This window comes from Salvelinus namaycush, chromosome 17, assembly GCF_016432855.1.
Source record: "Salvelinus namaycush isolate Seneca chromosome 17, SaNama_1.0, whole genome shotgun sequence".
Lineage (NCBI taxonomy): Eukaryota > Metazoa > Chordata > Actinopteri > Salmoniformes > Salmonidae > Salvelinus > Salvelinus namaycush.
In genome coordinates, this window is record NC_052323.1 from 38280045 (window position 1) to 38292976 (window position 12932).

Sequence of the window (12932 nt, forward strand, 5' to 3'; positions counted from 1 at the left end):
CTTTATAAAAGACAGAAAGGCGGAAGGAGCTTTCTTTTCTTCAATGCGCTCGACGCACGATGGACGTCGGACTGGCCTCTTTCCAAGCTTTGGTTTAGCCAGTAATATATCGCCGGTCATGTTTTTACTCGTTCTAGGTGTTAAAAACATCATAAGGTAGTTAATTTAAACCGTTTTATAGCAATTTATATCCGTTTAGTGCGATTTTCTGGCATTTCTTTGTGACGCACTTCCAAGAGCTGGGCACTTTTCTAGTACATGCCGAACGTTAGTGGCCATTTCGACGGGACAAGAGGACATCTTTCGACCAAAAGACGATTAGACCGGAGAAAGGATACATTGCCCAAGATTCTGATGGAAGATCAGCTCATAGTAAGAACTATTTATGATGATAAATCGTTGTTCTGTAGAAAAATGTTAAACGCATATTCCGCCATTTTCTTTGGGGTAGCTTCGCTTTGGCGCACCCGGTATTGCACAGTAAGGATAATTTAAAAAATGTAATTCAGCGATTGCATTAAGAACTAATTTGTCTTTCAATAGCTGTCCAGCCTGTATTTTTTAGTCAAGTTTATGAATATTTATTCATTAGACTAGATCACTGTCCAATATGGCGCCCGACATTTTCAGGCCAGTTTTGCTACTATTCTCATTGTATAACCACGTTTTTTTGTGGCTAAATATGCACATTTTCGAACAAACTCTATATGTATGTTGTAATATGATGTTACAGGAGTGTCATCGGAAGAATTCTGAGAAGGTTAGTGAAAAAATTAATACATTTTGGTGGTGATAATGCTATCGCTCTTTTTGCCTTGAATCAATGCTCGGGTAACTTTTGCACATGTGGTATGCTAATATAACGATTTATTGTGTTTTCGCTGTAAAACACTTAGAAAATCAGAAATATTGTCTGAATTCACAAGATCTGTGTCTTTCCATTGCTGTGAGCTGTGTATTTTTAAGAAATGTTTTATGATTAGTAATTAGGTAATACACGTTGCTCTCTGTATTTATTCTAGTCGAGTTGTGATGGTGGGTGCAATTGTAAACTATGATTTCTACCTGAAATATGCACATTTTTCTAACAAAACCTATCCTATACAATAAATATGTTATCAGACTGTCATCTGATGAGGTTTTTTCTTGGTTAGTGGCTATCAATATCTTTATTTGGCCGAATTGGTGATAGCTACTGGTGGAGAGAAAAAATGGTGGACAAAGAAAAATTGTGTCTTTTGCTAACGTGGTTAGCTAATAGATTTACATATTGTGTCTTCCCTGTAAAACATTTTACAAATCAGAAATGATTGCTGGATTCACAAGAAGTGGATCTTTCATCTGGTATCTTGGACTTGTGATTGAATGATATTTAGATGCTAGTATTTACTTGTGACGCTATGCTAGCTATGCTATTCAGCTTTTTTACTGGTGGGGGGTGCTCCCGGATCCGGGTTTCTGAATCGGTAGACGTTAAGGGCTTGTAAGTAAGCATTTCACTAAGGTCTACTACACCTGTTGTATTCGGGGAATGTGACAAAAAACATTGATTTAAATTTCTTCCTCCTTAATAGAATTGTCAAGAAGATGCTGGCCCAGATCAAGGCTAACTCCTCTTCAGGAGCGGAGGAGAGCTCTGACGAGGACGGAGATGGAGAAGAGAAGGAACAGAAGAAGGGGAAGGAAGGAGAGGAGCAGGAGGAGGGTGAGCTACATTCACTTCTAAATTTCATACTCGTTGATACAGTGATTCTGCAGTGCCTCTTTCCACCACTAATGGTTTATGTCACTAGACTAGATGTAGAAACCATAAATAACTGCTTGTTCCACTCAACAGATGACGATGATGATGAAGGGGGCTCTGACGTGGACGTGAAGACGATTGTGGGGCGTCGCCACCGGCTGCTCCCCCACAAACTGACGCTGTACGAAGTGGAGTCGGGAGAGAAGGAGAAACCAGCCAGCAAGGGGAAGAAGGAGACCAAGAGGAACAGACGGAAAGGTACGAGGGCTGTCTGGCTGTTTGGCACGGTCTGGCTGGCTGGCCTGGTCTCTCTAGCTGGCCTGGTCTGTCTAGGCCGGTGTATTAACACCTATGGAACAGAATGAAAGTCCTACTCTGCAAACTAATGACTGTTTTCAATCAACTCTAACTTCCGCCTCTCTCTCTATCCCCCTCTTTCTCCCTCTCCTCTCTCATTCTTTCTCCCTCTCCCCTTAACCTCTCCCTGTCTTTTCTTCTCCTCCCCTCTTGCTCTCCCCCTCCCTCCCCAGTGGGTAGTGATGACTCAGCAGACTCAGACTTTAAGGAGTCAGCGAGCAGCAGTGAGTCAGGAGTTAGTGAGGAGATCAGTGAGGAGATCAGTGAGATGGAGGAGTCGTTGTCAGAGGAGGAGGAGTCGGAGTCTGAGAAGGAAGGCAGTAGCCACAGGAGGATCACGCGCTCCTCCGAGAAGAAGAAGAAGGAGGAGAGGAGCTTCGCCCAGAAGAAGAAACGGCGTCGTATCAAGGTCCAGGATTCTTCATCTGACGAGAAGGTATGGGGAAGGAGAGGACTTTCTCCTTACTCCTAAACAATTCTATATTTGTGAATTTGGTCTGGAATTCATTGATTGGTCAATGTTTGATTGTTAAAACATCATAGGTCACAATGTGTGAATAGATTGGTCAGTTGACCCCTGGGGGTTGAAGTTGAAAGGTCAGAGGTTAACCCTCATTCTCTCCTCCAGAGCGGGTCAGGAGAGGACGGCTCGGGGAAGGAGGATGGAGACACACCTAAAGGACAGAGGAAGAAGATCAGAAAAATCCTCAAGGACGACAAGCTGAGGATGGAAACGAGGGATGCCCTGAAGGAGGAGGAGGAGAGGAGGAGACGCATCTCGGAGAGGGAGCAGCTCGGGGAGAAACTCAGAGAGGTAAAAAGTCAACAGTGTGTGAGCTGTTGTCATGGCATCGAAATGAAGATAGACTCAGTCTATCATTGAGTCAACTACTCCTTCTGCCCGATGGTACGCTAAGGAGCCAGATGGATGTGTGGTGCATTGTGGTTCAGATAAGAGCATGGTAGCAGCCATGTTTCCACAGTGAGTTTTAAATGTACTGAATGCACTCTTTGAATAGAGTGGAAGATGTTGTGCATTTCCTTAGTATGAAGGTTTGAATGCTTGTGGACTAGAAGATCAGCTGTCCTGTTCTCCTAGGAACATAACCTGTCCCAACCAGCAGAACTATACTCCTAGGAACATAACCTGTCCCAACCAGCAGAACTATACTCCTAGGAACATAACCTGTCCCAACCAGCAGAACAGTCTCCCAGCTGCCCTATACTCCTAGGAACATAACCTGTCCCAACCAGCAGAACAGTCTCCCTGCTGCCCTATACTCCTAGGAACATAACCTGTCCCAACCAGCAGAACAGTCTCCCTGCTGCCCTATACTCCTAGGAACATAACCTGTCCCAACCAGCAGAACAGTCTCCCTGCTGCCCTATACTCCTAGGAACATAACCTGTCCCAACCAGCAGAACAGTCTCCCGGCTGCCCTATACTCCTAGGACACTAACCTGTCCCAACCAGCAGAACAGTCTCCCGGCTGCCCTGTACTCCTAGGAACATAACCTGTCCCAACCAGCAGAACAGTCTCCCAGCTGCCCTATACTCCTAGGAACATAACCTGTCCCAACCAGCAGAACAGTCTCCCGGCTGCCCTGTACTCCTAGGAACATAACCTGTCCCAACCAGCAGAACAGTCTCCCAGCTGCCCTATACTCCTAGTAACATAACCTGTCCCAACCAGCAGAACAGTCTCCCAGCTGCCCTGTACTCCTAGGAACATAACCTGTCCCAACCAGCAGAACAGTCTCCCAGCTGCCCTATACTCCTAGGAACATAACCTGTCCCAACCAGCAGAACAGTCTCCCAGCTGCCCTGTACTCCTAGGAACATAACCTGTCCCAACCAGCAGAACAGTCTCCCAGCTGCCCTATACTCCTAGGAACATAACCTGTCCCAACCAGCAGAACAGTCTCCCTGCTGCCCTATACTCCTAGGAACATAACCTGTCCCAACCAGCAGAACAGTCTCCCGGCTGCCCTATACTCCTAGGACACTAACCTGTCCCAACCAGCAGAACAGTCTCCCGGCTGCCCTATACTCCTAGGAACATAACCTGTCCCAACCAGCAGAACAGTCTCCCGGCTGCCCTGTACTCCTAGGAACATAACCTGTCCCAACCAGCAGAACAGTCTCCCAGCTGCCCTATACTCCTAGTAACATAACCTGTCCCAACCAGCAGAACAGTCTCCCAGCTGCCCTGTACTCCTAGGAACATAACCTGTCCCAACCAGCAGAACAGTCTCCCAGCTGCCCTATACTCCTAGGAACATAACCTGTCCCAACCAGCAGAACAGTCTCCCAGCTGCCCTGTACTCCTAGGAACATAACCTGTCCCAACCAGCAGAACAGTCTCCCTGCTGCCCTGTACTCCTAGGAACATAACCTGTCCCAACCAGCAGAACTATACTCCTAGGAACATAACCTGTCCCAACCAGCAGAACTATACTCCTAGGAACATAACCTGTCCCAACCAGCAGAACAGTCTCTCTGCTGCCCTGTACTCATAGGAACATAACCTGTCCCAACCAGCAGAATAAATGTATGTATTTGTATGTACAGACTGTAATGCTTTTAGACTAGTCTCTATATGTCCCTCCCGACCAGGTACTCGTGGTGGAGGAGGCGTCTGCCGTGGCTTGTCCAATCACAACCAAGCTGGTGCTGGATGTAGACGAGGAGACCAAGGAGCCCATGGTGCAGGTCCACCGCAATCTGGTCACTAAACTCAAACCACACCAGGTCGACGGTGAGAGACACATGTGGTGTAGTAGTAGAGCCCACGGTGTAGTAGCAGTAGTAGCAGTAGTAGTAGTATTAGTAGCAGTAGTAGTAGTAGTAGTAGTAGTAGTATTAGTAGCAGTAGTAGTAGCAGCAGGAGTAACAGTAGTAGGAGCAGCAGTAGTAGTAACAGTAGCGACAGTAGTAGCATTAGCAGTAGCAACAGTATTAGTAGCAGCAGTAGTAACAGTAGCGGCATTAGTAGTAGCCGTAGCAACAGTAGTAGCATTAGCAGTAGCCGTAGCAACAGTATTAGTAGTAGTAGCAGCAGTAGTAACAGCAGCAGTAGTAGTAGCCATGGCAACATTAGTAGTAGCAGCAGCAGTAGTAGTAGCAGTAACAATATTAGTAGCAGCAGTCGTAATAGTAGCAGTAACAATAGTAGTAGCAGCAGTAGCAACAGTAGTAGTATTACCAGCAGTAGTATTAGTAGCAGCAGTAGTAGTAACAATAGCAGTACTAGCAGCATTAGTAGCCTGGCAAGAGCCTGTTTGGCGGCGAGCCCGGCGAGAGCCTGTTTGGCGGCGAGCCCGGCGAGAGCCTGTTTGGCGGCGAGCCCGGCGAGAGCCTGTTTGGCGGCGAGCCCGGCGAGAGCCTGTTTGGCGGCGAGCCTAGCATCATAAACTCACTTCCGCATCACCGTCTGGCCAGCCCTGACATCCTAGGAAAGGAAACCTAGGAAATCCTTTAGGTGTACTTGTCCCGTTGCAATACCATGGACATATAACCACGTTGTATGATTTATAAACAGCAAAGGTGTATAGGAGATCAACTTTATTCAGTTCTACACCTTTTATAAAATAGTCAACACTTGCTGTTCAGTTGTCAAAGCACAGTAAATAGCCTGCCGTGACTCCGCGTGGCTTGCTATGTGAAACAGGCCAAAGAAAATACATGTGCCAGAAAACAATTAGGCCAAGTGGATTTTCACTCTTCATTACCATTTACGTTACATTCTAATTCACCAGCATGCTCTGTAAGGAAATTAAACTGCAACCACAGTGTGCAGAAATTGTACCGGGGGGCGGGACATATGGCAGAATGCGTTACCCTGTCATCTCTCGCTTTGTGACGGACAGGACTATCCTATCAATAGATGGCTAGTAGATGCATATTATTCATTATAGCAGGAGACGATCCGACAGACTGGCAAACTAAGACTTTTAAATTAAAAGTATCCTAGTTTATCTTAAGTGGAAAATGTAGCTGATTAACTGACGTCCGTCTCTTATGGGAAAACACTGTCTCTAACCCCTGACCCTTCTCTGTGTGTCTGAAGGAGAGGAAGGTAAACATGACGCCTCTCAGATGGCTGATGAGGAGGACGATGATCCAGAGAACAGGTATTAAAAAGTAATTTCATTCAAGACAAACCAAATATGTCCTGAACTGCATGCTTCTCTACCAGCTGACAAACATCCTTCAATCTTTTTTCTTATTTCCTTTCCTTATTTCCTTGATTTACGGAATGGCTGCTGTTTTACGGGCTCCTAACCAGTTGTGTTATTTTGTATTTTTCACATTGTAACTTATTTTGTACATAATGTTGCTGCTACTTTCTCTTATGATCGAAAAGAGCTTCTGGATATCAGAACAGCGATTACATTCCTCGACTGGACAAAGACTTTTTAATGAGTCCGACGCAAAGGATGTACTGCTTCTCCGAGAACAGGTCCAAATCCTCGTAATTCGTGTTAAGAAAAGATGGAGGTGGAGATCCGGGTGCCTTGTGAGAATTAGTCTGCGAGTGGGTAATCCGCCTCTACCATCTGTTCTATTGGCCAACGTGTAATCACTGGAGAATAAACTGGATGAGCTCCGTTCAAGACTATCCTAGTCGTGGCTCAACGACGAGACGGATAATATACAGTTGGCTGGGTTTTCCGTGCATCGGCAGGACAGAATAGCTAAGTCCGGCAAGACGAGGGTGGTGTGTATTTGTCAACAGCTGGTGCAAGATGTCTAATATTAAAGAAGTATCGAGGTATTGCTCGCCTGAGGTAGAGTACCTCATGATAAGCTGTAGACCACACTATTTACCAAGAGTTTTAATCTATATTTTTCGTAGCCGTTTATTTACCACCACAAACCGATACTGGCACTAAGACTGCACTCAACAAGTTGTATAAGCAAACAAGAAAATGCTCACCCAGAAGCTGCGCTCCTGGTGGCTGGGTACTTTAAACTCTAGACCACCTTTACTCCACATACAAAGCTCTCCCCCGCCGTCCATTTTGGCAAATCTGACCATAATTATATCCTCCTGATTCCTGCTTACAAGCAAAAACTAAAGCAGGAAGTACTAGTGACTCGCTCAATGCGGAAGTGGTCAGATGACGCGAATGCTACGCTACAGGACTGTTTTGCTAGCACAGACTGGAATATGTTCCAGGATTCATCCAATGGGATTGAGGAGTATACCAACTCAGTTATCGGCTTCATCAATAAGTGCATCGACGACGTCTTCCCCACAGTGACCGTACGTACATATCCCAACCAGAAGCCATGGATTACAGGCAACATCCACACGGAGCTAAAGGCTAGAGCTTCCGCTTTCAAGGAGCAGGACACTAATCCGGACGCCGATAAGAAATCCCGCTATGCCCTCAGTCGAACCATCAAACAAGTAAAGCTTCAATACAGGACTAAGATTGAATCCAACTACACCGGCTCTGATATTCGCCAGACGGGCTTAATGCCTTTTATGCTCGCTTGCAGTGTACCTCTGCATATTGACTCGGTACCGGCACCCCCTGTATATAGCCTCGTTATAATTGTTTTTTTGTGAATATTATAACTCTATTTCTTGAATTGCATTGTTTGTTAAGGGCTTGTAAGTCAGCATTTCACTAAGGTCTACTACACCTGTTGTATTCGGAGAATGTGACAAATAACATTGATTTAAATTTCCTGCTCCTTAATAGAATTGCCCAGATGCTGCTGGCCCAGATCAAGGCTAACTACTCTTCAGGAGCGGAGGAGAGCTCTGACGAGGACGGAGATGGAGAAGAGAAGGAACAGAAGAAGGGGAAGGGAGGAGAGGAGCAGGAGGAGGGTGAGCTACATTCACTTCTAAATTTCATACTTGTTGATACAGTGATTCTGCAGTGCCTCTTTCCACCACTAATGGTTTATGTCACTAGACTAGATGTAGATACTAGAGGTCGACCGATTTAATCGGAATGGCCGATAAATCGGGGCCGATTTTCAAGTTTTCATAACAATCGGGAATCGGTATTTTTGGGCGCCGATTTAACGAATATTATTATTATTATTTTTTTACACCTTTATTTAACTAGGCAAGTCAGTTAAGAACACATTCTTATATTCAATGACGGCCTAGGAATGAGGCAGAACGACAGATTTTTAACCTTGTCAGCTCGGGGGATCCAATCTTGGAACCTTACAGTTAACTAGTCCAATGCTCTAACACCTGATTACATTGCACTCTACGAGGAGCCTGCCTGTTAGCGAATGCAGTAAGCTAAGGTAAGTTGCTAGCTAGCATTAAAGTTATCTTATAAAAAAGAATCAATCAATGACTGTCATTGCTCCAATGTGTACTTAACCATAAACATCAATGCCTTTCTTAAAATCAATATTTTTAAACCTGCATATTTAGCTAAAATAAATCCAGGTTAGCAGGCAATATTAACCAGATGAAATTGTGTCATTTCTCTTGCGTTCATTGCACGCAGAGTCAGGGTATATGCAACAGTTTGGGCCGCCTGGCTCTTTGCGAACTAATTTGCCAGAATTTTACGTAATTATGACAACATTGAAGGTTGTGCAATGTAACAGGAATATTTAGACTCATGGATGCCACCCGTTAGATAAAATACGGAACGGAATAAACGTTTTGTTTTCGAGGGGATAGTTTCCGGATTAGTCAAAGGTATATGGTTTAGAGAGAAATAGTCGACGCGTTATAATTCCTGTAATAACTTGCGGCTGAATTTGAAAGGGGTTCCTTCGTTATGTTACCGTTCATGTCTTCCATAGAGAATGTCTTGATCTACTTCAAATAAGGTCTGTGTTTCGTGCTTAAACCGCCTCGACGTTTTGATACCCGTGTAAATCTCACTAGGATAAGGTAACGTTTGTCAACATATTTTCATAAATCCACTCTACAAAAAAAATGATCTTCGCTTATATTTAGCCAATATTGATCAGAGTTACCTTGTCCTATGGGTATCTACACAGTTATACAATTGGCAAGGTGGTGTAAGCCTACACGAAACACAGACCTTATTTTAAGTGAATCTAAAAAATATCCTATGGAATAAATGAAGGAACCGCTTTTCAGATTTTGCTAGGTGTCATGGGAATTATGACTCGCACTTTGGTTGTCAATTCTTACCATGCCCATTATTAAAATAGGATTTCCTGCATATAGAAATTACAGTTGTTTTCAACATTCATCACAGGTAACTTAAACTTAAATCCTCAGACCCCTTGTGAGACCATATGCTGACACATGCACATTTGTGGCCTGCTGGAGGTCATTTTGCAGGGCTCTGGCAGTGCACCTCCTTGCACAAAGGCGGAGGTAGCGGTCCTGCTGCTGGGTTGTTGCCCTCCTACGGCCTCCTCCACGTCTCCTGATGTACTGGCCTGTCTCCTGGTAGCGCCTCCATGCTCTGGACACTACGCTGACAGACACAGCAAACCTTCTTGCCACAGCTCGCATTGATGTGCCATCCTGGATGAGCTGCACTACCTGAGCCACTTGTGTGGGTTGTAGACTCCGTCTCATGCTACCACTAGAGTGAAAGCACCGCCAGCATTCAAAAGTGACCAAAGCATCAGCCAGGAAGCATAGGAACTGAGAAGTGGTCTGTGGTCACCACCTGCAGAACCACTCCTTTTTTGGGGGTGTCTTGCTAATTGCCTATAATTTCCACCTTTTGTCTATTCCATTTGCACAACAGCATGTGAAATTTATTGTCAATCAGTGTGGCTTCCTAAGTGGACAGTTTGATTTCACAGAAGTGTGATTGACTTGGAGTTACATTGTGTTGTTTAAGTGTTCCCTTTATTTTTTTGAGCAGTGTATATAAATCGGCCGATTAATCGGTATCGGCTTTTTTTGTCCTCCAATAATCGGTATCGGCATTGAAAAATCATAATCGGTCGACCTCTAGTAGAAACCATAAATAACTGCTTGTTCCACTCAACAGACGACGATGATGATGAATGGGGCTCTGGCTCTGACGTGGACGTGAAGACGATTGTGGGGCGTCGCCACCGGCTGCTCCGCCACAAACTGACGCTGCACGAAGTGGAGTCGGGAGAGAAGGAGAAACCAGCCAGCAAGGGGAAGAAGGAGACCAAGAGGACCAGACGGAAAGGTACGAGGGCTGTCTGGCTGTTTGGCACGGTCTGGCTGGCTGGCCTGGTCTCTCTCGCTGGCCTGGTCTGTCTAGGCCTGTGTATTAAAACTTCTTATGGCTGCAATCCCGTCACCGGGATGATATGACTACAGCCAGTGACAGTGCAGGGCGCCAAATTCAAACAGAAATCTCATAATTAAAATTCCATAAATAGAGATAAAATTCATCTCTAACCTTTGATGATCTTCATCAGATGACACTCATAGGACTTCATGTTACACAATACATGCATGTTTTGTTTGATAAAGTTTATATTTATATCAAAAAATCTGAGTTTACATTGGCACGTAACATTCACTAGTTCCAAAAACATCAAGTGATTTTGCATAGCCACATCGTTTCAACAGAAATACTCATCATAAATGTAGATGATAATACAAGTTATACACATGGAATTATAGATATACCTCTCCTTAATGCAACCGCTGTGTCAGATTTCCAAAAAACTTTACGGAAAAATAAACCATGCAATAATCTGAGACGGAGCTCAGAACAATAGCCAAATTAGCCGCCATGTTGGACTCAACAGAAACCAGAAAATACATGATAAATGTTTCCTTACCTTTGATGAACTTCATCAGAATGCAGTCCTAGGAATCCCAGGTCCACAATAAATGCTTGATTTGTTCGATAATGTCCTTTATTTATGTCCAATTAGCTACTTTGGAATTGTTTACCAAACGCGCTAACCAAAGTCACAAAGCGCGTCCACTATAACGTGACGAAATGTCCAAAAGTTCCGTAACAGTCAGTAGAAACAAACAATGTATTGAATTAATCTTTAGAATGTTGTAAACATACATATTGAATAACGTTCCAACCGGAGAATTACATTGACTTCAGTTGACCGATGGAACGGAGCTCCCTCTCACGTGAACGCACCAGTTCAATGCGTGGGCACCTCATGGCAGTGATTTCTGTCTCCTTCGGCCCCCTCTTCACATTAGAGTCATCAGACAAAGTTCTGTTGAGATCTAGTGGAAGCCGTAGGAAGTGAAAACTCATCCATATCTCGCTGTAATTTCAATGAGAGCTTGGTTGAAAATCTGCCACCCCCAGAAAAAATCCAAACAGGAAGTGGAACTTCTCAGGTTTTTGCCCGCCATATGAGTTCTGTTATACTCACAGACATAATTCAAACAGTTTTAGAAACTTCAGAGTGTTTTCTATCCAATACTAATAATAATATGCATATATTAGCAACTATGACTGAGGAGCAGGCCGTTTACTCTGGGCACCTCTGTGCACCTTTCATCCAAGCTACTCAATACTGCCCCTTCAGCCATAAGAAGTTAACACCTATGGAACAGAATGAAAGTCCTACTCTACAAACTGATGACTGTTTTCAATCAACTCTACCTCCTGCCTCTCTCTACCTCCTCTCTCTCATTCTTTCTCCCTCTCCCCTTAACCTCTCCCTGTCTTCTCTTCTCCTCCCCTCTTCTCTCTTCCTCCCTCCCCCTCTCCAGTGGGTAGTGATGACTCAGCAGACTCAGACTTTAAGGAGGCAGCTAGCAGCAGTGAGTCAGGAGTTAGTGAGGAGATCAGTGAGAAGGAATCGTCGTCAGAGGAGGAGTCGGAGTCTGAGAAGGAAGGCAGTAGCCACAGGAGGATCACGCGCTCCTCCGAGAAGAAGAAGGAGGAGAGGAGCTACGCCCAGAAGAAGAAACGGCGTCGTATCAAGGTCCAGGATTCTTCATCTGACGAGAAGGTATGGGGAAGGAGAGGACTTTCTCCTTACTCCTAAACAATTCTATATTTGTGAATTTGGTCTGGAATTCATTGATTGGTCAATGTTTGATTGTTAAAACATCATAGGTCACAATGTGTGATTTAGATTGGTCAGTTGACCCCTGGGGGTTGAAGTTGAAAGGTCACAGGTTAACCCTCATTCTCCTCCAGAGCGGGTCAGGAGAGGACGGCTCGGGGAAGGAGGATGGAGACACACCTAAAGGACAGAGGAAGAAGATCAGAAAAATCCTCAAGGACGACAAGCTGAGGATGGAAACGAGGGATGCCCTGAAGGAGGAGGAGGAGAGGAGGAGACGCATCTCTGAGAGGGAGCAGCTCGGGGAGAAACTCAGAGAGGTAAAAAGTCAACTGTGTGAGCTGTTGTCATGGCATCGAAATGAAGATAGACTCAGTCTATCATTGAGTCAACTACTCCTTCTGCCCGATGGTACGCTAAGGAGCCAGATGGATGTGTGGTGCATTGTGGTTCAGATAAGAGCATGGTAGCAGCCATGTTTCCACAGTGAGTTTTAAATGTACTGAATGCACTCTTTGAATAGAGTGGAAGATGTTGTGCATTTCCTTAGTATGAAGGTTTGAATGCTTGTGGACTAGAAGATCAGCTGTCCTGTTCTCCTAGGAACATAACCTGTCCCAACCAGCAGAACTATACTCCTAGGAACATAACCTGTCCCAACCAGCAGAACTATACTCCTAGGAACATAACCTGTCCCAACCAGCAGAACAGTCTCCCAGCTGCCCTATACTCCTAGGAACATAACCTGTCCCAACCAGCAGAACAGTCTCCCGGCTGCCCTATACTCCTAGGAACATAACCTGTCCCAACTAGCTGCCCTGTACTCCTAGGAACATAACCTGTCCCAACCAGCAGAACAGTCTCCCAGCTGCCCTGTAC

General features: G+C 44.9%; 1 protein-coding gene across 1 annotated transcript in view; it reads left to right on the top strand.

The window, feature by feature from the left end:
- LOC120062589 (transcriptional regulator ATRX-like) overlaps positions 1-12932 on the top strand; it is a 39034-nt gene that overhangs the window by 18694 nt on the left and 7408 nt on the right. Inside the window, exons 9-18 of the mRNA XM_039012678.1 lie at positions 1575-1705; positions 1838-2002; positions 2275-2537; positions 2730-2915; positions 4719-4860; positions 6172-6235; positions 7817-7947; positions 10073-10243; positions 11755-11996; positions 12188-12373. Coding sequence (XP_038868606.1) covers positions 1575-1705; positions 1838-2002; positions 2275-2537; positions 2730-2915; positions 4719-4860; positions 6172-6235; positions 7817-7947; positions 10073-10243; positions 11755-11996; positions 12188-12373 — 1681 coding nt within the window. The remainder of the gene's footprint in view (positions 1-1574; positions 1706-1837; positions 2003-2274; positions 2538-2729; positions 2916-4718; positions 4861-6171; positions 6236-7816; positions 7948-10072; positions 10244-11754; positions 11997-12187; positions 12374-12932) is intronic.